Here is a 26,617-nt window from a genome sequence, read left to right as displayed (position 1 = left end):
CTACATTGAGTTATACCATTTAAAATTAGAAGGCACTTCCACTTCATGTAATGATAGAATATGTTGTACAGAGCATCGAAAATTTCTGTGTGTGTAGACTTATATAATACCAAACAAATGGATTTCAGTCTACTAAGTTTAAGACAAAAGTGTCCTGCACTGACATTACTGTGGCAGCGAACACATGCAGTATTTATTCCAAACTAGGTATTTAAAGGAACAAATTGTAGGTTAAAAATTCTGGTTTGGCCATAAACAAGGAGGGGCAGAAAGGTGTCACTAAAATTTCAAGTCTTCCTGTATATATATTTCACATTACTGTTAATATTTATGTGCACTATGTAAATGCAACATCACGTACACATACATATACATATTCATGTACACACATATGTATATATACACATACAAATGCAATTATAGGATATGTTTAATTTACAACATCAGAGGAGCATTTGTATTTTCACCTCCATTTTAAGAGAAGGTAAATAAAAAGCCCTAGGAATCATTAAACTTAAATATTGAGATGTAAAAACTGTAACATGAATACTTAAGTCCCCAGGAGTAATTAGGTTTATGTATTTCATATTTAATATTACAAAGGTCTTGTAGTCAACAGAGAAAAAATAATCTTTGAAATCCCTTTAGACGATGCAAGAGAAATGACAAGAGTGGGTCTTGCCCAAGTAGATAACTGAAAAATTATTTTGTGTTGTAAAACCTAGAATCCCAATTTTCTCCTGTTGGATTCAGTGTAGAGTCTCCTTAGGCAGTAGGATTAAGTGCTTGATTTATTGCTGTTATTAATACATGGCATTTCTTAAGTAGACCTAAGTTTCCTTAGAAGGGCTAAAAGAATCTTTCCGTTCAACTATAAACTAATTTTAGCAATATACTGTCAGAAATTTTCACACAGTGACAACCTCAACATTCTTGGTGTACAAGCACTTCCCTACTGAGGACATGGGAGATACTTCATTCCCCAAGCCTGCTTAGTGATACATGTAATTTTCCTATGTGATATGTATGTATGCATATGTGCATGTATATATTGAAGAAGAAGATTAAAATAGCTAATCCTTACAGCCATACTTGAGGATTCAACTCAAAAAGCTTTTTGAAATTGTAATACTTTATCTCCACCAACCTCAGCTGGCATGAAAATCCATTTATAATAGAAATCATTGTTTATCCCTATAAACCTGAGAACCATGGTGGTAGCTGCTGGGCTCATTACATAACTTCCCGTCCACTCCACTCTTCTAGTAATGCCCTGTGAGTAAGTGCAGGAACACGATTCTTGTTAATCTTCCTGGATTTAGTCAAGACATAAAAAACAATGGGTACTTAAAATTCAAGACTGACAATATAGAATCATAGAATTGTTTAGGTTGGAAAAGACCTTTGAGATCATCAAGCCCAACCGCTAACCTAGCACTGCCAAGTCCACCACTAAACCATGTCCCTAAGCACCACATCTATGCATCTTTTAAATACCTCCAGGGACTGGGACTCCACCACTTCCCCAAGCAGCCTGTTCCAGTGCCTGACTACCCTTTCAGTGAAGAAGTTTTTCCTAATACCCAACCTAAACCTGCCCTGGCACAGCTTGAGGCCATTTCCTCTAGTCCTATCACTTGTTACTTGGCAGAAGAGACCGACCCCCACCTCGCTACAACCTCCTTTCAGGTAGTTGTAGAGAGCAATAAGGTCTCCCCTCAGCCTCCTCTTCTCCAAACGAAAACAACCCCAGCTCCCTCAGCCGCTTCTTCTAACACTTGCGCTCTAGACCCTTCACCAACTTCGCTGCCCTTCTTTGGACACGCTCCAGCACCTCGATGTCCTTCTTGGAGTGAGGGGCCCAAAACTGAACCCAGTACTCGAGGTGTGGCCTCACCAGTGCCGAGTACAGGGGCACTATCACCTCCCTGGTCCTGCTGGCCACACTATTCCTGATACAAGCCAGGATGCCGTTGGCCTTCTTGGCCACCTGAGCACACTGCTGGCTCATGTTCAGGCGGCTGTCGACAAACACCCCCAGGTCCTTTTCTGCCGAGCAGTTTTCCAGCCACTCTTCCCCAGCCTGTAGCGTTGCATGGGGTTGTTGTGACCCAAATGCAGGACCCGGCACTTGGCCTTGTTGAATCTCATACAGTTGGCCCCGGCCCAACGATCCAGCCTGTCCACGTCCCTCTGTAGAACCTTCCTACCCTCCAGCAGATCAACACTCCTGCCCAACTTGGTGTCATCTGCAAACTTCCTGAGGGTGCACTCGATCCCCTCATCCAGATCACTGATAAAGATGTTAAACAGAACTGGCCCCAGTGCTGAGCCCTGGGGAACACCACTTGTGACCGGCTGCCAACTGGATTTGACTCCATTCACCACAACTCTTTGGGCCTGGCCATCCAGCAAATTTTTGTATATATTGGTAAAGAATATTTCTCAACCTGTTTTCCCATGCAAAATACAACTGTGTAAAGCTCAGCAGATATTTTAGTTAAATTCTCTTGCAAGACCATGGGTAAGGACTCAGGTCCTTACCGTTTCACATACGACAGATGACATAAATTAGCTATAACCATTCTCAGATTCTCTCAAGACATTTCCTCTTGTGCAGGATACTTTCTACTCACATAACGTACTGGGTGCAGGTGCCCAGCTGCTGGCAGCGAGGGCTGCAGGGCGGCCTCTGTGAGAAGAGGCCGGGGCTGCCCTGTGCCGGACACAGCTGGTTCCAGCCGGCTCCAACCGACCCAGGGCAGGACATGGCTGAGCTCAGCAGCCACCATGACGGTGCCTCTGGGAAAACAAAGTTAAGAAAGGGCAAAACGCTGCATGGCAGTGAGGAGTGAGGAAAAAAGTGTGAGAAACAGCCCTGCAGATACCAAGGTCATGTAGAAGGAGGGGGAGGAGGTGCTCCAGGTGCTGGAGCAGAGATTCCCCTGCAGCCTGTGGAGAAGACCATGGTGAAGCAGGTTATCCTGCAGCCCATGGAGAGCCCATGCAGGAGCAGGCTCCTGGCAGGATCTGCAGCTTGTGGAGAGGAGCCCATGCAGGAACAGGTTTTCTGGCAGGTTCTGTGACCCACACTGTAGCAGTCTTTTCCTGAAGGACTGTACCCCGTGGAAAGGACCCACACTGGAGAAGTTCATGAAGGGCTGGATCCCATGTGTGGGACTCCATGCTGGTGCAGGGGTCAACATGAGGAGGAAAGAGTGGCAGGGGCAAAGCGTTATGAACTGACTGCAACCCCCATTCCCTATCCCTCTGCACCACTCAGGGTGGGAGATGGAAGAGTCAGAAGTGAAGTTGAGCCTGGGACAAAGGAAAGGGTGGAGAGAAGGTGTTTTTAGTTTTGTTTTTGTTTCTCACTTTCCTACTCTATTTTAATTGGTGATAAATTAATTTCCGCAAGTCAAGTCTGTTTTCCCATGAGAGTGATTAGTGAGCAATCTCCCTGTCTTTATCTTGACCCGTGAGCTTTTTCATCTTATTTTCGTCCCGTGTGCTGCTGAGGAGAGGGAGTGAGAGAGCAGCTGGGTGGGCACCTGGTGGCCAGCCAAGGTCAACCCAGCACACATATCTGCTGTGCTGGTCCACCTCCATCACAGAGATAGAGTAGACTGGGAATAGTGAAGAACTACTTTTTGCCACACACTGTGGCAGGGAGCTCAAAAGCCCTTGAATGTCTTAATGTAAATGAAGTGATTTCAGAGCTTCCACAATTGAAAACCTGCATTTAAAAGATAAAAATTTCAAACCCAGATTCAACTGAAAGTAGAAGAAAGCAACATATGTAGAAAAAAATCCCCTGAGTTATCCAGTGCTGCCTCAGAACTATACCTAGTTTTATTCCAACTGTGTCAAGCTCAGAGAAGCTTAAATCCAGGTATATTTTTTTTTAATATATATCTGAATAAGCCAAATTTGGGCAGCTTATAAAAGCCTTTTTGTCAAAAACACAGCCCAGGCAGTTTTTGACAATGATTTGACTAATGTACCCTGGTGCTTCCCGATGATGCAATTCAGTTTAGCTTAAAAACTTCTAAGTTATATGGGTAGCATTTTATTCCACAGAAGAATAAGCAAAGATAGGTGCATTATCATGATCTGATATGCAAAACCAGCATCTAAGTACTCACCTGGGGAAAGCAGAGACCTGAATTCAAGCCCAGCAGGAGCTTGAGTAGGTCTCTGACTTCTGTGAATAGTATTTTGCTGCTTGAGACTTGTAATCCAGTTGAATATCTGTGACTTCAGACTAGTAACAGACTCGAGAACTTCCTTTCTTGCAGTCTCTTTGCCCGGATTTTCTAAAAGTCAGTATCAGAGCAGAAGTCTTTAATTAGGTAAGTTGTTACGTGATCTCCTTGCTTTTCCCGGTATCTGGAGAGGGAGAATGGGAAAAGGCAGGAGCAAAGTACCTCTGCATTACTAAGGCTGGCAGCAAAGGAAAGGAAACAGCACAGGCAGGATGACTGATGAAAAGGCATCAGAAGAAGGGCAAGAGACAACAGCTGGGGAAAGAATCAAGGCGAAATAATATGCAGATGACTGTCATGTAGGAATATTTTTGGTCAGTGCTGAGATGAACAGGTCCAGGCATCAAAAGGAGGAGAACAAAAGGGAAGATAGCTTTTTTATTGGAAAAAAATAGTTGGAAGAACCATCTGGAAAAGGAAGGAGTGAAACTGAGATAAACAATATTGGAGACACCAATCTTGTAACTTTAAAAATTTTATAATACTGCTCAGTTACTCTGAATACAGTCAGAGATTTCAGAACCAAATTCACTCACAGACGAAAAAGGAAGAGAGGAAAAAGGACAGCAGAAAAGAGTTTGGAACAGGGAGAAGCTTGGTATTTATACCATGAAAAAGCGTTTGGAGAGTTATTCTAAACACCTTCAAAAAGAAATAGCTGAAGAGTGTTTTGATTCATTAAAAAAAAAAAAAAACCGAAATCAGAATTTAAGTCATCACTCAGAAGGGAATCATCTTTGCTGGTCTAATGATTTCCTTTTGCCATCTGGTGGAAATGGGGTGGAATGACAAGTTTTAGTAAGGGAATGCAATGTACACAACTTGAGGTTTTGGTTTTGTTTTTTTTTAATTTGCTCTTCCTTTATGTCAATTAAAAGACTTCAGTGTAATGAATAAATGGCATGTCAGATACATAGCACAGTAAATTCAAAGCCTGGCAAGCTACAGAATTCAACTAAATTACACAAATACTGCCTCTACCATTAGTTCACACACACACAAAAAAAAGAAAGAAAAAAAATCGCTGCTTATTTTCCATTGACTAGCTCAGACCAGAGCTGCTCAGAACTACCCACCTGCATACAGAACGGAAGAAATTGTTTTTCAAAATATTTTTGAGGGGTTTGAGTGCCCTCCTGTGTTCAAGTGGCAAATTGCAAAGTGAATAGAATTTTTTTCCTTTCTTTTGAAATGCAGTATTGTCCGCCAAAAGCATTGTAGTATCATGGTGTTGCTTCCTTTAAGAGAACTCCAAAGAATCTACACTTGTTTTCTTAATTAGCTAGACAGTTTGTTTTGCTTGCTTTTGCTAGATACTCAAAGTTTGTTTTAAACAGATTCTGAGATTTCAAAAATGTCTTTCCTCATTTATTCCAAATAGGCGATGATTATATAATTACTTGTGCAAAAGTCAAGCTAAAAGTTTTGTAATAAAAATATATCCGCCTAATCATTTTAATACGTAAGATTTAATTCAATTGTTGAAAGATTCAACGTAAACTTCATGCACAGTGATTTTAACAAGTCCAGTAGATTAAATAAAGCAGTGGAAATGAGGTAATAAATGAAGCAATAGACTGAATAATATGCCTTTTCAGTACATATGAAAGCACATATGAAAGGAAATTCAGTACATGAGAAAGGAACTTCACAAAAGCTAGGGCAGGAGCAGATAGCCACTCTGAGCATTTCAACCAAAGTTCAAAACCCATGCAGTTTCAAAGAGATAAGAAAAGGGATTTATAACAGGAAATGTCAGGACTCCAACCCTCATTCTGAGACATCAGAACAAATCTTGTTGCTGTGCTCTCAAGTTGGGAAACAAAAGTTAGTGAACAATTTTGACAGTCATCTCCGTTCTTCAGTGCTGTGTCTGAAGACACGGTTCCCTCACCAGCAGAGGGGATGATGAGAGCAAGGAAGGAGAATGGGGTCTCAGCCCAAACCCAACCCAGCCACGAATGATGCAACTGTATATGATCATAGAATCATAGAATGAATCACAGAATGCTTTGGGATGGAAGGGACCTTTAAAGGTCATCTAGTCCATCCCCCCTGCAGTTGGCAGGGACATCTACAACTAGATCAGGTTGCTCAGAGCCCCATCCAGCCTGGCCTTGAATGTTTCCAAGGATGGGGCATCTACCACCTCTCTGGGCAACCTGTTCCAGTGTTTCACTACCCTCATTGTAAAAAATTTCTTCCTTATATCCAGTCTGAATCTACCCTCTTTTAGTTTAAAACCATTACCCCTTGTCTTATTGCTACTGGCCCTGCTAAAAAGTCTGTCCCCATATTTCTTATAAGCCCCCTTTAAGTACTGAAAGGCTGCAATAAGGTCTCCCCACAGCCTTCTCTTCTCCAGGCTGAACAGCCTCAGCTCTTTCAGCCTTTCCTCATAAGAGAGGTGCTTCATCCCTCTGATTATTTCTGTGGCCCTCCTCTGGATCTGCTCCAACAGGTCCTTGTATTAAGGACCCCAGAGCTGGACGCAGTACTCCAGGTGGAGCCTCACCAGAGCGGAGTAGAGGAGCAGCATCACCTCCCTCGACCTGCTGGCCACACTTCTTTTGATGTAGCCCAGGATACAGTTGGCCTTCTGGGCCGCGAGAGCACATTGCTGGCTCATGTCCAGCTTTTCATCTATCAGTACCCCAAGTCCTTCTTGGCAGGGCTGCACACAATCCCTTCGTCCCCCAGCCTGTACTGATACTGGGGATTACCCTGACCCAAGTGCAGGACCCTGCACTTGTCCTTGTTGAATCTCATAAGGTTCACACAGGCCCACCTCTCCAGCCTTTCCAGATCCCTCTGGATGGCATCCTGTCCCTCAGGCATATCGACTGCACCACTCAGCTTGGTGTCATCTGCAAACTTGCTGAGGGTGCACTCGATCCCACTGTCTGTGTCATTGATGAAGATGTTGAACAGCACTGGCCCCAGAACGGATGCGACCATCCAGCCAATTCCTTATCCACCGAACAGTCCACCCATCAAATCCCTGTCCTTCCAATTTAGAGAGGAGGATATTGTGGGGGACCATGTCAAAGGCCTTACAGAAGTCCAGATAGATGACATCCATAGCTCTTCCCTCATCCACTGATGTAGTTACTCCATCATAGAAGGCCTTGATGTTGCTTTATTTTTTTCGTGTATCACAACTTACTGACCAATTTTCAGTGAGCTTCAGCTAAATAATTTACATTTTCTGCTAATGCAATTTTTTCATACACGTTAATCTACCTTTGATCTTGTATATTATTTTTAAGCCACACACAGGTACTTGGGCAATTTAAAAAACAAATGTCAGAGTCTCAGTAAATTTCTAGCACACTGGTAATCAGTACATCTGTACGTCTAGAAAAGTATCAAAATGTTCAGCTTACTTGAATAAGATGAAAAGAGTATTGGAGGGAAAAGGCTGGAAGACACGCAAAAGTAGCTGCCTGACCAGACTTCTGGAGTGCAGGTTGCAGGCTCGCAAAGAAGGCGTGCATGAGCCAGGCCCAGGGCTGCAACAGTCTGATCAGACTTCAGCAGATGTCTAGATGGTGCCTTAAAAATATAATAACATGAAATCACTACCTGCTAACCTAATAATTTCTTAGCCTTTCCCTATTTGTCTTTTGTCTTTTCTTTAGGTACTATAAAAAGATTCAAACATCCTTGAGACGAAATTCAAGTGTGATAGGTTTACCGTTAACCTTTAAAAACAATCTACTATAGATTACAGTCTATTATAGCTGGTGGGAGAGTGTGCAGCTCTTCTAGTGCTACTCTGGTAGACCTATAAAGACAGAGTAATAGAGATTTTTCATCCCCAGGACACATATATATGAATCTTTATGTTTTGTGTTTTATATTTTAATTCTTGGGAACTGGGTATTAATATTTCACAAAATATGGTATAAAAAGGGCGGGGAAGGGGACTCAGTCCTCAAATTAATTTGCTTTGGAAAATCTAGTATTAAAATACTGGTTTTGTTTACAGTGCATGGCATCTCAGATATTTTAGTGGAAAGCTAAAAATGAGGCACATGAAAGACTTGCATTAATTTTCTCAGGAGGTGGCTCAAAATCTTAGTAATTTGTACCATTTAATAAATATCATATTCTTTCCTCTTTTCTTGCTTCCAGTTTGCAGCTCAGAACCTGAAAATGTTCAATCTGATCCAAAGAATTATACTAGTCTTCTTGTTACATGGGAAAGACCTCGGGTTGTATACGACACCACAATTGAGAGATTTGCTGTCTTTTATCAACAGTTGGATGGAGAAGACCAGACTAAGCATGAGTTTCTGACAGATGGGTATCAGGACTTGGTAACTGTAAACTCTTCAAGTTTCATACAAAGGGGTGATGGCAAAACGCTCACTGTTAATTATCTTAAGGGATTAAACAGTAGCTAGGAGCTGATTCAATAAAAAATTACTATGTTGGCTGCAGCTCACAGAAGCTGTACTTCGTTTTTTGGCTGTGAAGCCAGACAGACAGTTAAAAAAAAAAAAAAAAAGCCTCTCTTGCCCAGAAGAGAGAAAGCTTTCAGAGGTTGCTGTTCTGATTTGGCTATACTATCCCCAAAAGCTTATGACCATGTCAATGTCAGAGCTCCTTAGCCATAAAACCCTTAGTCAATTAATAGTGATCTGTACTTCATTCTGTACTTCATTGCTCACTGATGTTCAAAGAATGACCTACGCAAACAACTAATAACATTCAGTACAATCATACTGCTATAAATATTAAGTTACTGATTACAGCTTCATGGTATTTTACTAATGTGATCTGTTCCTCTAATCCTCTTTAAAAACTCATAACTTACAGAGATAATGTTACGTAAACTAGTGTTCAGCATTAAATAATTATATAGTTTGGTATCCTCCATGTAAAAATTCACAAGATTTTTTTGAAGTTGACTGAAAAACATTTGTGACAATAAAATATAAAAAGCATACATTAGAGTCCTAGAAGAAAGGAGCTTTATGGTTCATATGAAAAATGTGTTATAAGAAAATTAACATTTCCAAATATTTCTTACTTATTTGCAAGTAAATGATTAAACATGGTTTTTCTTTTAGGGGGCTATTCTAAATAATCTGCTGGCCAATACAAGTTATGTTCTTCAGATAGTAGCTGTTTGCTCTAATGGTCTATATGGAAAATACAGTGACCAAGTCATTGTTGATATGCCTTTAGAGGATGCAGGTAAGTGGTCTTTTGAGCTTAGTGATCACTTTTAGCTGAAAAATCTGTATTTGAAGAAGCAGTTTGTTTGCAAACCAGTTAAAATGCACGACTATCAAAATATGCTAAAATGAAATTTCAAAATCGCTGCAGTTAACCTTCAGCATGTTCTTTGCTACTGATATTTTACATGATGTAATTCTCCATTCCTTGTAAACATTACCTATGAAAGACTGCATGTTAATTTTTTTTAACTCTAAGAATATTCTGAAAAACACCTACCTGATTTCAAATCTCACAAGTGTATCTTTTAGCAATATAAAGTAGGGAAATAAAACCATGTTTGGTATTATTTCTCTATGGTTCAAGCATCCTCCCAAAATCAATCCACACAGCCAAAGTATTAAGGAAACAAGTAATACAAACCCAATATATGATTTATAAGTCTGTATCAATTGATTTTGAAATTTGATTTCTTATGATTACTTGGAGTTTGATTTCAAAGGACTTGCGGTGATGGAATTCCCTTGCTTCTTAATGCTGCCTCGCAAAAAATCAAAAGGCCTAACAAACAAGTCTTACTGATTTCACAGCCGGATTTACTTCTTCTGCCTGCTGGTAAATATGAAATAATTTGAAACTATAGCATGAAGCTTGATCTTGTCCTTAATAATTCCTTCAATTCTGTGGAAGTTTTAGCATCAGACCCAGTTCTTATCAAAGTGAGTTAAAGCTGTGCTTTTAATTAAGAACCCTGTCATTAATCGTAGCAAAAAATCAAAGACTTTCTGATCATGCAAGAAACCTTTTTTTATCTAAGAGCCTGGATTCTTGTTCTTTATTTATGGATTCTGTAAGTTCAGTTTTACACTTCATTAAATCTGTTTAGCTACAGCAAAGTCCTTAGCAATGTTGCGATGTACTTGGGAAAACAGGTCAGTTTTTCATTTCAAGGGAACCACATTCCTTTACAGCAAGAAAGAATATGATTCTTGACAATCTCTACTGCGTGAATTATGAACTAATAATGATAATAGGCTTATAATAGTGCATTTTTGTCTGAAGAAGGGGGACGCAAGTTCAGGTATAGTACATACACATTTTCAATAAACATTTAACTTGGCTTTCAAACACAAAGTGTTAGGAAGAATGCATTTTTGGAGTCTTATGCTAATAATCTACCAGAATTTTCCCATTTCTCTTCAGTTTTCTAAGAAGTCCACAGCAAGGTTCTGACATTCAGCCTAACATTTCCCTTTTCTGTTTATCCTTTATCTACCTCTTAGATACTGTATTCCTCCACTTCCTTTCCAGAATTTGCTGATTTTGTGTTTGAAGATTTTCTCAGATGAGATTTCATCTACATATGCTCACATCCATTTGTACATGGCACAACAAATAAGCAGCGTAGTGTTGGCATTATTAAACAACAGTCAGTTCAACAAATCAAATTAGTGTGGTGCTGCCATCACAGCTTTAAAAGCTCAGAAAACAGACGTTGCAACAAAAAATCCAATGTAGGTAATATCCCTAGGATAACCCACCTTACTCCTACTGTTGTATCCCTGCTGTAAGGATCAGTGAGGCTTGGTTGCGTACCACCCTGCTGTGTGCCACGGCTCCTTTTGGAAAGAAATGTGGGTGCAGAGGCGAGGAGGGAGACAGGAGTGCTCTGGGGCTGGGTAACCACAGAGCCAGCACGGCAGGCAGCACTGCGCAGTGCACCTGAGGTGCGAGCAAATCCTGCCGGGGAACAAACTCAGCAAGAGGACGGTGGGGCCTTTGGCAGTCTGCATCTGGCCAGCAGTGCAGGTACAGCCACTGATCACGGCTTCTCTGTTGTACTTCTGCTGAAGTCAGCAGTGGCTTTGCATTCATTTTAGTAGAAGGAAGAGTGAGGGCCTTGCTTTGGAAACATACTGGAAAACTCATTTCAGCTTCCAGTGAATTTAGATACATTTAGATAGATTTTCAGCAGAAGTTTCTCCGAGATTTGTATCCTCAGACAAGAGAATTTAGTGCAATAAATGTCATATTTATCAGTTCTGAGTGAAGGTCTGATATCCTCATGCCTTTTTGGACAGACACACCATTAATTTCTTTTTGTTAAAGAAATGAGAAAATACAATGCAAGGATACCGAGGAGGCATAACAACGTAAAGATGTATCTATATAAAATATCAACAGGTTAACATAACTATGAAAATGGTATTTTTGTTTTCTGTCATTTGAACATTTAAATATGTCTCCTTTATGTTGCATTCAGGCAAACTAATGTACTTATGTACATGTATGTATATTCTTATCCTGAGTTTTCTTAGTTTTAAATAAAGTATTGTAAAGAGGAGAGTTAAATAATCTGCATATCAGAACTGTATAAACAATTTTTTTCAAATTTCAGGCAGTTCCAAAAATTTGTAATAGCTTCAGTCTGCCTAAGGTTTTTCCTTTAGTTTTCCAAAAGCTTCAAAATTGAGGAAGATTATTTCAGGTCACATGAAGTGTTTCAAGGATATTTTAAATTAAAAAAAAAAAAGAGGGAGAAGTTTATAAATAAAAATGAAATACCAAAATGAATATTTTGCGTGTTTCAGAAAAACTGTTTCTTTGGGATGCTTCCTATCTGAAATGGACACAAAGTTATTAAGTGTACTTTGTGCTCTTTTATTTTGACACTTCCACAGCGGTACATCTGAAAGTGTTGGATGAGGAAAATTCAGGGGGAAAAATCCCTCCTATGTAGTTAGTGTGATTACTATGGGTGTACATTGCTCTATAAATAAGTTTCATAGATGCTGTCTCAACCCTGGATATAACTTTAAAATATGAAAAAAACTTCCATTCATTTCTAATATTAATATTTATTTGCATACTTACTTTTACTAATTATTTACATCTGAATTAACTGTTGCAAATATTGCAAATATTGCAAATTTTTTCATATTTAATATTTTAATATTGCAAATAGTAAACAACAGAGATACGAGAATGTAGATATCTAATGAGAAAGATCTGTTCGGAGGAATTTGCTGGTTACTACTATAACATCAAATTGGTTTTGTGATCTGCTTTATAGATCTTGAGGCAAAAGGGGATTTCTTGGAGCTCCTGCTTGTGAATTTATGAAAGAAAAGTTATCTTCACCGTGAAGACATGAAATAAAATTGACTCACATAAAGCATAAGCTAAAACTTTCATTTTCAAGAATTACTCTGAGTAAGCCAGTTTAATTAAGATGAAATTCACTGCAGTCACCTCCAGATCAATTAATCTTCATGTTAAGAGCTGAAGTGAGGCATGAGTCATGCGGAAGCATTAGATGGGCCCTTTTCTGGGAAGGATTCTGCCCTTGGAGTGGCCGCTTCTAATGAGGGAAGTTTCAGTACACTGTGCAACACAAACCTGGTGTTCAGAAAACCCACGACCATTGTTTTAGCCTTGTCCTTTTGAGATGCTTGCGAGAGTGTTTCTCATGCCTTCTCCCCACCCTGTCTGGGTGCCTCCCGTGTGTGGTTAGTGAGGGCTCTGCAGGCTCCGGGTGATCCACAGACCAGGTTTAAACCCTCCCGTTCTCAGCAGTGCTTCGTAAGAGGAAGGACCTCTTTCGGGCCATGCTCCCTGCCTCGGTTTGTGGAAGCCTCAGGAGCTTTGATATAACGTTGGGCAAATGATCATAGTTGAGACCTCTGCTCTTTGGGTTTTTCCTAAACTGTTCAGAGTGGCAGCCGTTCATCTTGCGATATAGTGTGTGTGAAGATTAAAATTGTTTCCAGTTAGTTTCCGTTTAGTAAAAGTCACTGGATGTCCTACGTGATGTAGCTACACAACCTCCACTGAAAATGAAAGGAATCATGTACATAGTGTTTTAGTCAGCTTTGATAAAAGTCCAACCTTCATTTACCAATTTTTTGTTTGCTGTTAGAATTGGATTTTGAATAAGTATCTAAATGTGTGCTTCGACTCTTTAGATAACATCTGTATAGCTCTGAAAGTTCTGCAGTAGTTTGTTCTGTAGTTCATACCGGTGTTACTTACATGCTTTTGCTGACACAAGAAATGAAAAATAAGAATATATCTCTCCTCTCATCTTCCTTTGTGTAGACTTCGGTTGGTGTTTATCAAAAAACCCCATGCTGGGATATGGCTCTCCAGTGCTGTCTCCTGCACGGCAGCTCATGCTGTCAGCAATGCTTTGTGAGGGTCTAACTATGCAATTTCTTTGTAACTTGTCTTCGTGATTTTTGTCCTAAAAAGCACTAAGCATATCTTAAATGTTTCATTTAGTGGATGCTTTTTTCTAATTTTGTACTGATAAATGTAGAAATCTGAAAACTAATTTAATCAGAAGAAACAGGCTTTACTTTTGTTCTTGCCATGCCATTTATTACATAAGACAGTACAGAAATGAAAACAGTTTATGTTGTGCACGTCATTCTACAATTACAAATCAGATTGTTTTAAGAGATTTTTTTTAAAGATTTGCATTGAACATGAATGTAGGGAAATAGTTACCTTTTTTTGTCTTTGTTCTATCATTTCTTCATCTGTCATTAAAACAGACTATGAAAAGACCTCTACAAAACTTTCTAACTAATGATTTAGTTATTTTATTTTAAAATGTAAGCTATAGAATAATCAATATGTGGTTTCAGAAAAAATAAACAAGCTTGTTCATCAACCTACATCAATGGGTTGTTTTTTGGAGGGTGCGCTTCTTCTCCTTGGTTGGGGGATGTTAGCAGATTTCTATAATCTCCCGTCAAATCAAAAACTCAGCAGCAGGATTAACAGAACTTCCATAAGTGTGTGTCTCTAATGCTTTTGACAAATACATTTTCTGTAACCAACTAAATTTAAATAGGCCTTGAGAAATGCCTGAGAATTTAGTGTTGTTAATATAATTTTTATATATATATATATATATATATGTGTGTATGTTAAGGCCTATCCATGGAGACAACAGAAAGAAACGGTAGTTTTTGAGAGCACATACCCTACTGTATACTCTAGCACAATCAGCACATTTTATTTTTTCTGATTGAGTCTGATTAAAGCTCAACTCAAGGATAGTGACCACAGAAAGAGTTGATAGAATTTCTCTGCATTAAAAACATTTTTCAGAGAAGCCTATTGAGTACGTAATACATGTTATGAGTCTACTGTGGGAAGACTTTCAAACAAATGTCTACAATATTTGGTTTATATCATTGAGAAGCCAGGGAATATCATTATCTCCTCCACCCCTTCCTCCCCTCCGCTCCCCTCCCCACCCTGCCCCGGAGCCTCCTAGGCTTCCAGGAGTCAGAGGTAAGATAATTTTTCTCTATCTTATTAATGAAAGGTTAATTCGGTACTTGATAATTTATAAATGTTTGTTACAAAAGAACAATTTATGAAGATTTTGTGCAGCATTGTTTAGTCAAAATTTGTTCGCATGCTATAATCTGCAAATAAAACTGTATGAGCTTGTTAGTTTGATAAACTTTATGTAGTGTGTGTTGCATATAATACATGTCTCAATTTGTTTTGAAAGGTAGATAGGGACAGACCAAAGAGAATACAAATTAAGTCATAGATCCCCATCTGACTTTGCAGAGATGAGAAGTATAAAGATGACATCTTTATACTAGTGTATTGAGGAAATTTCATTTGGGAATTGTGGAGGAAATGCAGGCGTGGAGCTCTGTGTGATGCTATTTTTAGAATGGCTCCCCAAGCTAAGAGACTGGCATTTTCACTTAGTGCAAATCAGCCCTCAGGATACACGCTAGCACTGGTGTACAGACAGAGTCCTAGAACATAGCTTAGGAGAAAGCCTTAGAAAGATTCAGAAAGGGAATGGACCTTTCTGTGGACCAAAGGAGCACTAAGATGAGTTAGTGCTGTGGAAGGGGTATTAGATTTCATCACTGGAGACCCATGCCAGTTCCTACCGGAGATTTGTATGTTTCTTGCAACCTGCTTTGAAGCGTCTCTTGCTGACCACCATCAGAAGTCCCATATTGGATTTGGCCAAAAAGACAGAGAGAAAGAAGGTGAGAGACTACCTTTAAACTTAGAGAGAAGGATTTTCACCTGGGCTATAGGAGATTCATTTCTTGATCCTACTTTAACTGTTATTTATTTATGAAAAGCAGGGAGGCCTCAAAAGCCTTTAGAGTAGTTCTTTGCAGAGAGCCCAGTACCTGTTTATTAGGGACTTTTTGTGGGATGTGGTACAACTGGGTTGCTGTCCTTCCATTAAATCAGATGGAGTGGGAGTCTGAAAAAGGCCCTAAGCACTGGACTCTAGGAAGGGTGGGTTTCTTTGGTCTGCCCTCATGGAGGCAGGCAGCCTACTGCACGCCTAATATAATGGCATGGCTGTTGTGCTAGTACCTAACTCCAGGCCTGGGTGCACAGATGAGGAATTTGCTGTATGAAAATTATAGAACAGATCATTTTACAAGAATATCTTCAGAGCTTTCAGAGTAAATGTAGAGAAATAAACAGCTGATTCCCAGACTTACTTTTTTTCTCTCTTCTGCATTTCTGCATTAAACTGTACTTTCTCATAGGAAACGTTCTCAGAAACGTGTTTCTCCCTGGCCAGGATGTGGTTCCTCAGTGCAGATCCAGCATGTGCTGCAGTATGATATTAGAGCCAGGCAAAACTGTTGTGGCTGAACGTGTCCTGTCTAGATGAGCACTGCTACCCTTAGAGCTAGTCCTCAACCCAGGTGGTTGGTGACTTCTGCAAACACAATCCTATAAAAAATCTTCGACTGGGTCTCAATAAACGTATTAACTAATCACTTGAGTCCTTACAGAATTAATAATTCTGTGAATTTAAAATGTTGGATGATATCGTGTGTATTTTTGTTTTATAGAGGCTGACCTCATTCCTGAACTGAATGAAACTGAAGAATATGAGGTATAGCATTCATTTATTTTTAAGAGAGTATTTCAAATACATAAATTTCAACTAAATTGAATTGATATTCTGTGAAAATTTACAAAACTATGTCACCAACTGAATGTATTATCTGCATTTATATATACGTACATATATATGCATATAGAGCCTTCTCTTTCAGCTATATTTTGCCCTAGGTAACTCTAAAGATACCTCACTATTTAGTTCTCTGGGGCTGGAGATACATGGAGAAGTAAGGGATATCACAGGATATGCCTAAATATTTTTGAAAATGGTGCATCAAGTTACTGTCACCTCTGAGCGAAGTCTGACAAAATTGTTCATTTAGCAGAATCAAAGCTGTCACCCAGTGTTAGGCTTTTTAGTTTGTTTGAAGAGAAATCTGACTTGGGCTTGCTTATGATGGTCTTAGAATGTAGTAAACTAAAGGAAGGAAGGAAGGCAGTTGTGCTGAAGAAAGCGATTCATGTGTGTCTGCTATCAGTGTGCTATCGGTTGAATTTAACTGTTATTCCAAAATTCTTGCAGGGTCATTTACTCTTACTTCTTGGACTCAAGTTAGACTTTACAGTATAACTCTATTTTACGCAATTTGGGGTGTTTTTATGATAACCTCTTCAGACTTCATATTTGGTAACTAGGTTTCTGGTGTCGCAGCAAGGAGAGAGGTGAAAACACCACAATGAAGTTTTTAACAGTCTCTAATACCAATGTCACAGCATGGACAGTTGCTTCAGTAAGACCTACAGTTGTATCAAGTAATCCCTCAGAATTTTTATTTTGTAGTTTCAATGTAGGACCACAATATTCTCACTGAGTGACAAGTCCTTGTTAGTTAAATAGACAGCCTGTGCTTACCTGGCTATCTATTTACCCTGCCTTGTATTTGTGGACGCTGAGTAACCAATAATAGAGCTATTTCTCTGTTGATGTAAGCTACATATCTAGATTATTATATTGGATCTGTCAGGACAGTAACTGAGTGCCAGTGAATGTCAATTGATTTTTACTTGAACCACAGAAGTTTAAAAGTGCAGGCATTGCCCTACAGAAAGTAGATTTTCAGAAACAAGGGCCTGTCCAGTCCAGTCTGGGTTTGAGGACACACAGTCTAGGTGCTGCTGTCCCTGCATTCTAGGGATTTAGCCCTTGGAATGAAATCCAAACCGGAGAGTCATGTCTGAGGTACCTTACATCGTGTGAGTGCACTAGAGGTTCCTGGTACAAAAAAGGGACTGCAGTGTGAAGCATGGCTCTAGCTTAGTGGTTAAAGCTTTCACTCTGGTGAGGCTGGATAAAAGCTAACAACTACTGTTAGCTGAGTGCCCCAGTTAATAGTTTATTCAGCAGTGCTTCATCTTGGGCACTTTCTTTCAAAGGCTGTTGATTTTATATTCTTCTCTTTGCTGTGCCCTGTTCACTTCAATGCAAGAGTGGGAGAACTACTCAGCCTAAAATATAGTGGAAACTGAGGATTTGTTAGACTGATAGCTGTGTCCCAGTCTCCTATCTTCTGGGTATTTTCTCTCAACATTACGCTTTTGAATAAAAACAGGTAGGTATTGCCACCACATCACTAAGCCAGATCTTCAAAAGAAAAAAGGAGTTGCAATTGTATTTTGCAAGATGCTGTGTCCCGCTGGTGTCTCTTAGGGCTATGTGTGCCTATCAAATCCAGTCCCTTCAGAAGCTGAACGTGCCCCTCATTCTAGCTTGCAGAGTTGTGCTCGGACAGGTTTGGTTCTGGTGCAGTTCTAGATGGGGGCACAGCACAGAGCTGCAGATGCTGCTGTGTTTAGGTCACAACGACAATGCCAAATGCCTACTGAGCAAGTTAGATGCTTCTACATTATGTTTTTTTATTTGGGGCAGGGAAGGTTGAAGAGGGGGCGAAAAGATTCAAACTTAGATCCTCAAGGACTGCCTAAATCCTGATTCTATTTAGGAATGTAATTTTTTTTTTTTATATGTCCTTAAAAGTCAAAACTAACACAAATTTTTCACAAAGTATCACTCACTATTCATGTTCAGCAAACAAAGGGTTGTGACAGGGACTAGGTGGTATCACTCACAACACTTGTGAAACTATTCGAGTCATGCTGACCATCCTGAAATCTTCTTTTCCAGAAAACTCTGAAGATTCAATAGATTTAAGGACAGGTCATAAATATATTTTACAAATTCTGTTGCTATGACAATTTAATCAATGTCAGGATACTAGTGCAAATCTCTAAGACATTCTGATAGCAAAACCATTTTTTCATTGATGTGTACGGCATATACGATTGCATTTTATTAGGAAAGAGGTAGAGCTTTTTTAATAAAGCAACTAAATACTGTGAGCAGTTTTTGTCTCTCAAACAGAGTAAAAGTAACACAATATTTAAGAAGTTGTTGTGATATAGGATTTTTTTGTTTGTATTGCAAATAAGTCATATTTTCAAGAGAGAAGAGCATAGCTATTCTTGCAGCTAAATATTTTGCTTTAAGACCAATAGTCTTCTCAAGTGTTGTCTTGTTTTGTCTCTCTTACTTTTATGGACCCAGGAAAATGTATTATTGCAGTTTTGGTTTTCATTTGTGTACAGTGTCTATAAACATTTTTAATTGTCTTCGGCTATGATATTTTTTCAAAGGATGAAGTTGATGAAAAGGAAACAGAGGTCGATGAAGAAACTGCAGTGATTCCTAGCACTGACAGTGCAATAAACCAAATGAGGAAAGATTTCCAGGTGACTACATCCAGCTACAGTCAAGAAAAAATGGGAACAAAACCCAATGAAGCAAAAACAAATAGATACTTAACAAGAGAAGAAGAATTGCATGGTAAGGATGATGTTTTCAAAGCAGTTTATTACCCAACTTCTCCACCTGTTAGTGAAATTTCTGAAGAAGAGGAAGATCCTTTTTTGGAATCCCGAACCATTACTGGAATTCCTCCTCAACTCATTGACTCCACCAAAGGCTTGGAAGAAGAATACATATACCTTGCTTCAGGCACTGAACCAACAAGAATAACCACTACTGGCCACAGTGACGAAGATTTCTTATTGTCTCCTTTTAAACCTCATCAGGAGTCTGATGACTTTTGGAGATCAGTTCTTACCACTTCTTCAGCACAGCTGGTTACAGAGGAGACCTCCCAAGAAGACACCCTTCCTTCAGGAAGCCCAGATAGAAGCATGCATGATGTTCTTTCCCAAGGCTCCATTAAGTATCTTTCAGAAGGTGTAGCACCCTCAAGCTCTGATGAGCCTCCGAAGCCTACTTCTTCCACTGATGGGAATTTATGGTTTCGTAACGCTACAGATCTGACAACTCAATCTGTTGAAACATCGGATAGCAGGCAATTGTCTCAGACCAGTTACACTGATGCTTATGTAGAGGAATTAAAGCCAGCTACAGTGCCCTATTCCAGCAGCCCAGTGGTTTCACAAGACACCTCAGATGCGGATTTAGAATTGCCACATTATTCTACCTTTGCTTTCTCCTCTGCTGAATTATCACCTCACTCTATCTCTTCAAGCTCTGGAGAATATGGTTCTGCTTCTGCTGCCAGTGAGGTACTCTCTCAGACAACTCAACCAGTCTATAATGGTGAGATACCTCTTCAACCTTCCTACAGTAGTGAAGTGTTTCCTCTAGTCACCCCTTTATTGTTTGACTCTCAGATGCTCGACACTACCCCTGCTACATCAGATAGTGATGTGACCTTGCATGCTACACCTGTATTTCCCAGTGTTGATGTGTCATTTGAACCCACCCTGTCTTCCTATGATGATGTACCTTTGCTTACATTTTCCTCTGCTTCCTCCAGTAGTAAAGTGTTTCACCGTTTGTATACAGTTTCTCAAATGTTTCCACAACGTGCTACTCCAGCTGTTGCAAGTGATAAGGTGTCCCTGCATGCTTCTTTGACATTGGCCGAGGGTGATACATTAATACAGCCAAGCCTTGCTCAATATGCTGATGTGGTGTCACATCAGACTACTCATGCTGCTTCAGAGACACTGATATTTGGTCATAATAGAACTCACATATTTTCTCAAGTTGAACCATCCAGCAGTGATTTAAATATGCATGTACTATCTACAATGTCTGAACTTCCTTATGCTTTGTCTAGTAATGTGGGCTCCCTCCAAAGCTTTACTGTTTCCTATGACTCCGCAGAATTTGTGCATGATTCTGTTGACGTATTTCATCAAGATCCTTTATTTAGCAGCTATAACAATGTACTGGTGCATAAATCTTCTTCTGTAATATCACAAGCTGATACTTTGCTGCAGCCTACGCGCTCTCTATCTAGTGATATGGATTGGTCTGAAGCATACTCTGGTAGTGAGTCCCTTTTGCCTGATACAGATACTTTGACGGTACTTAACGTTTCTTCCTCTGATTCTGTAGATGAAATTATGTATGAATCATCTGGGTTTAGTGATGTTAATAAGATGCTTCAAAAAGGTGATGTTATATATGGAGACAAGAGAGAACTGCAAATTTCCTCTTCTTTAAGTGACATGGCTTCCAATGCTGAAAGTAAAGTGATACCTGAACTTTCTACATCTGTTTCTAATAATGATGTTATTAAGCAGAATACGTCTCTGCAAGAAAGCCCACTTCCTGTTTCTAGCACAAAGGGAATCCTTCCAGTCTCTCTTGCTTTTCCCACTACTAAGATATTTGATCATGGTATTAGTAAACTTACAGAAAATCAGCTTTCCGTTCAGCCTTTGCATGTTACAACTCCAGCCTTTGATGACACTTTGCTTAAACCTATGCTTAGTGCAAGCTCAGATCAAGCTCTCTCTGCCCCTGCTTATAGCAAAACGTTATCCTCGACTCAGCCGTACTTTTATGAGACCTCAGCTACATTAAATAACGAAGCATTACTGCAGTCCTCCTTCCAGTCTTCTGGTGATGGCACTCTGCTTAACACGGCTGCAGTTGTGCCTAGTGATCCAATATTGGCTGAAAGCTCCAGGGTTCATAAAGATAGTTCTACATTTGACCAAATATTGCATCAAATGGCACCAGATTCTGCTGCAACTGAAACCATGCTGCATTCTACATCTGCACCTTCCGTTGCTGATATGTTGTCAAACACTTTTAGTAAGCCCACAGCGTCAATTCAAGGTTTATCTGTTTCTTATGCAAGTGAGGAATATATTTCATCCAGTTTGTTTAACAGTGAAGATGTTCAGCAGGTTATGCCTTCATTGTACAGTAGTGATGTTTCATTCCAGCTGACCAGTTTAGAAAATACAAATGCCTTTCCCCCACAAGCAGCGAATGCCATAACAACTCCCTTCCTAACAGGTGATACATTACCACATGTAGCTACTCCTGCAGACAGCCATATCTCTTCAAGTGTTTTTGAAAGAAGTGAGGCTGCCAGTGTCTCTTCAAGTTCTACACTTGGTTTTGATCCTGATCATATGCCTGCAGTTGTTTCTGATTCTGACGTGTCCATTCATCACACTCTTCCTTTACCAAATGTATATATTTCTGTTACGGCTGTTCCTCCCAAAAGTGAGATCCCTGTAACTCTGAGTAGGTTGCTGGTTCCTTCTAGAGAATCCTCTGGGTTGTCTCCCAGTATTGTATCCAGTACTGATTTGTGGCCTTCTGTAGTTGAGGATGACTACGATGAATATGACGATGGCTTCCCTGTAAGTAACTGTATCTCATGCACTTCCCATAGAGAAGCTCAGGATATGGTAGTAGAGGAACAAAATACAAAGGGAAACAATAACAAGGATCAGAGTAATCTAATTATAAGCTCACATTCTGAGAAACCTGAAGAAGAAGAGAAGATTTCGACTGCTGCATCAGTCAGTCAGATAAACCATGCCACGGACAGACGTAATTATACATCTGTACTGACTTTGACAGCGAGTGTGATCCCTAAGAAGCACGACGACCCGACAGTTTCGGACAACCACGTTCAGACTGCTAGTGTCCCATTGCAGAACACATCAGAGTCTAAGTCTTGGGCTGTTTTTACAAGTGATGAAGAAAGTGGTTCTGGCCAAGGTACCTCAGATAGCCTTAATGATAATGAAACTTCAACAGATTTCAGTTTTCCTGACCTTAATGACAGAGACACTGAAGGGGCAGTTGAAGCAGGTAACTCAGAATTAACTCCTGGATCATCACAGTCATCAGCCTCATCTGTTACTAGTGATCACTCATCAGTATTCAACATCTCTGAGGCAGGTTAGTTATGGATAAGTCTAATGAATACCATGGAAAGCTGTGAGGGGATACTTTTGTGCCATAGAGAATGAGAAGGTTTATCTACATATAATAAAAGGAGAACATAACAGTGCCAGTGGGTGTGATGAAGGAAGCATTGGGGAACAGGGGGTGCATGCTAAGCTGGCTGTCTTGTGAATGCTACTACTGGCTACTTAAAACTGCACCTGAAATACTCTTCAGTAAGAAGATTCATGCTCTGCTTTTGGACAGATTCGTACTGTCAGCAGAAGTTGGGTGGTGCACAATCTAAAACCAGAATTTGTTTCAATATGTTAATTGTTTAATTTTAGTTTTAAAGGTTTAAGAAGGATGTAAGTTCTCTGTACAAAGACAAGTGCTGCCCTTATGGAAGTACACCAGAGGGAACCATGCTTCTGCCAGAGGAAACATACCTCTGAGATTCTGGTTTCTAACTTAGAGCAGCACATTTCCTCCTTATGTTTTGTTTTGTATTTTCTCCGATGTATTGAGCAAGGAAGAAGATGCTTCAGTTTGATTCTGATTCATCTTAATTCACAAAAACATTCATTTTCATTCTTACTCTGAATGCCATCTTCAGATTTCAGTGAGATGCAGTCTTTTTTGTGCCAGATTTGCATATTTCCAAAATATTTAGAGCCAGATTCTCCTGTACCTGTTTATATTTAGTGCTATTTTCCTATTTAGTCCTCTTAAAGTCAGCAAGAGTATTTGTGATCTGTGATTCCAAGGATAAGGTCAGAAGGCAGAACTGAACCTCAAATAGATAAAAACTGATAAATATAAAGCATTTCCTTTGTATTTAAAACTGCATTGTGGAAAACCTGAAGTATTCAGACACATAATTTGCATTGCCTCATGTTAGAGTGTTGAAAATCCCAGAGTAAAGTCAGAAACAATTTATGATGTTTGAAAAAAACCCCAACAGTCAAGGTTAAATTTGTATTTTAGAAAATAAATTGAACTTCCATTAAGTTCTCACAGCATCTGTAGAGGGCAGTATCATTCAACTAAACGCACTAAGGAAGGGAATCCACAAAGCATGGGAAATTTTCGGCCCAGTCCTACAAATACACAGTTAAATCACATGAGGTCCTATTACTCATGAGCAACAGAATACTAATACGAAAAGGTGGTAAATTGACACTCGGTGTAGCTGGGGCTAGCAGTATGTGACAAATAGAAAATAAAAATGAAAAGAAAATAGAAAACATACTGAAATTAGTAGGAGTCTTAACAAGGTAGGTGTTATAAAACTGAATCAATAAGTGAATTAGTTCAGTAGGTAAGTAGTTACCACATTGTGTAAAATGCATAACATCTCTTTAAAAATCAGCAAAAAGAACATCAGTATTTCAAAACTTATGTTACTAAATGTGAATGAGCGTTACCATAATAGATTTATAGTTTACATAATGGGTGTCATTTGAATTGTTACTGATAGTAATTCAAAAAGGATTATACGTTACTGGAGTAGTAGTAGTACAACAGACTTAGAGTTTGTCTTCTAGATATTATTGAAAGACACTATACAGTATCATTTCATGTACATCATTTTTTCTAATAAATGATGCCAAATATTATCTTTTAATAAACTGAAAATTCAATGTGAGCATGTCTAACATGGTCTCCTGTAAATCAAAGACATCTTTGCTTAATTCAATTATAAAGAAATGAAACGAAACAAAACAAAACACCTCCTAGCTGAGAACTTATTTATACATTACAGTGAATTCACCAGAAATTGATGAAATGTCTTCTTGTTGTGACTAGTACAGAAAAAAATTGTGATTTAAATTTTTCCCAGTCTTTGTAGTTGTCGATGCATATTTATGCTTGTTCTGAACTAGGGCTTTCTCCATAAGACCTCTGTGGCTACCTAAACCTTTCAACTTCAACTGAAAAACTGTAAGAGAAATTAGTATGAAGAAATATGCAAAGGATCCAAACACATCGATTATTAGGGAGCAAAGAAATCTACTATAGATGAGATTGCCTTTTCAGTTGCCATCACTAGAGTGACGGCCAAGTAGGCAAGAAACCCTCCGTTACAGGAGGAGCCTGCTCTTCATTCCCCATAGAAGGAGTCCTAATAGGATTTGGTCATGCAGTTTGAAGGAACCCTGTCATCACACAGATAAAACTGGGGTTTATGCTGTAAATTAGTCCAGAGTTGGATAAGCAAGTATGAATGCTTCATAGGGATCGTAGTCTGATCTGTCATGCATACACATAGTTTCTTCTGAAATCAATAGGAAATACTGATTTGAGCCTACTCACCAGAAAGCCAGGGACAGATTTTTGAGAAGCAACTTGTGCCTGCAATCACTTTGCCCACTGAGCTACAGGATTTAAAGAATAGTGATTGATTTGGGTGTTAGAGTGCTTTGAATTAAAACCAAGAAGATGCATGCAAGATCAGAGCCTAGAGCTTTTTGCATATAAAGCCCTGAAAGCCCCTAAAATCAAGAAAATGGAAGCAAGCAGAGAGCTGCCTGGAAATCTGTATTGTGTGAAGCTGTTTGGTTTTTGACATCCTATTTAGAACATGTGATTTGTTGTCATTTTTTGTTTTCAGATCCAACTCCATTCCCTCCTCCCTTTTGTCTGAAAGCTTTTTATTCATGTAGAATTGGTCCCTTGAAATTCCAATGGAGTGCAGCTGATTTCTAGACAGCAAAATTCTGCTCCCATCCAGAACATTCATAGGACTGTTCACGAAAGCAGAAAACCTTCTTAGAAAATCTAGAGGTTTAATTCTAACAAGTGCAAAAGTGCTTATTTCTGTGTTTTAACTCATATAATGGTCACAGATCACAGTAAACTGTACAGTTTGAAAAGAATCAGTCATTTTGTGTCAAAATCACAGTTTTAAAGTGTTTGCTTCTTGAGTTATGACCAAAGTTAAAAATGCAAGCTTGGTCTCGTCCACCATTGTGTTCCCTTATTTAATGAGATTATAAAATATATTGTTTTAATCTTCATACAGATTCCCATGCCCAAATATTTCTGTCACCCAGCATTACAAGGCTGACAGAAATGTGAAATCTAGACAATATCTAAATAATAATTTGATCACCTGTAAAGACAGAGATAGGAAATTCAATTCTGGCTCCAGCAGAGTTGGGGTAAGAAGTACTGCAATTGGATTCAAAGAAAGCAGGATGTCTCTATAAGGCAAGTTACAGAATGGGCAATGTATTAAAATACAGAAGGCTTAACTGCAATACAGCAAGCACACAGGGACTATTGTAAGAAAATGTTCTTTTTAAGCTATTAGCCAGAGAAATTATTTGCATTACATGAGTGACAGTTTAATATCAAAATGTTCTTTACGCATTCCAACAGTATATATTCAGATTCCTTAACTCAGTTGGCTTTCGGCTAATAAACAGATGAAATTAAACACCTTTCTTCTCCTATATTTTAACAACAATCTGCTATTCTTACAAAGAGAAGTCTCCACTGCTGGAAGGCTGAATCACATAAGCTTAAACACTTTGCTTTACCCTCTATCTGCTTATTTTCTGTAAGCTGGTTTGCAAATGTATATACTTTCTGCAGTACATAGTAAAAAATAGAGGTAAGTGGTATTAAGTAGGCTCATTATAAGACACATTCACTCGTGCTGTGCATTTGTCAGAATTTAAACATGGACTGTTTCAATTTTCTCTGACTGCAGAGGCAAGTAATAGTAGCCATGAGTCTCGTATCGGTCTAGCTGAGAGTCTGGAATCAGAGAAGAAGACAGTTATACCACTTGTGGTCGTATCAGCCCTGACTTTTATCTGTCTAGTGATTCTTGTGGGTATTCTCATATACTGGAGGTAAGTTGTTTTTTGGTTGGTTTTTTTTTTCAGTTCTAAAGAGCTCTGATTTGAAAAATGTGATTGACATTATTGAGCTGGTTTACAGGAGGGAGACTGGATCTTGTCTCTCCCGTGTCTTTGTATTGCTCTCAGTGCTGCAGTGACGTAAAGCTGACAAAATAAGGTGGTTTCTGTCCAAAACACTC

At 39.2% G+C, this 26,617-nt stretch overlaps 1 protein-coding gene across 7 annotated transcripts in view; it reads left to right on the top strand.

The window, feature by feature from the left end:
- PTPRZ1 (protein tyrosine phosphatase receptor type Z1) overlaps positions 1-26,617 on the top strand; it is a 145,556-nt gene that overhangs the window by 87,812 nt on the left and 31,127 nt on the right. For 4 of the 7 annotated variants that reach the window (XM_087765959.1, XM_087765956.1, XM_087765957.1 and 1 more), the window contains exons 9-13: positions 8,403-8,587; positions 9,344-9,470; positions 16,319-16,362; positions 19,002-22,581; positions 26,285-26,429. In XM_087765959.1, coding sequence (XP_087622085.1) covers positions 8,403-8,587; positions 9,344-9,470; positions 16,319-16,362; positions 19,002-22,581; positions 26,285-26,429 — 4,081 coding nt within the window. The remainder of the gene's footprint in view (positions 1-8,402; positions 8,588-9,343; positions 9,471-16,318; positions 16,363-19,001; positions 22,582-26,284; positions 26,430-26,617) is intronic. The other 3 variants (XM_009464127.2, XM_087765960.1, XM_087765958.1) reach the window with 2 other exon arrangements.

This window comes from Nipponia nippon, unplaced genomic scaffold, assembly GCF_047370975.1.
Source record: "Nipponia nippon isolate SJK-2023a ecotype South Korea unplaced genomic scaffold, ASM4737097v1 scaffold_3, whole genome shotgun sequence".
In the NCBI taxonomy this organism is placed as follows: Eukaryota; Metazoa; Chordata; class Aves; order Pelecaniformes; family Threskiornithidae; genus Nipponia; species Nipponia nippon.
The sequence above is the reverse complement of the archived record's forward strand: the minus strand, read 5'-3'. Positions and strand labels throughout refer to the sequence as shown.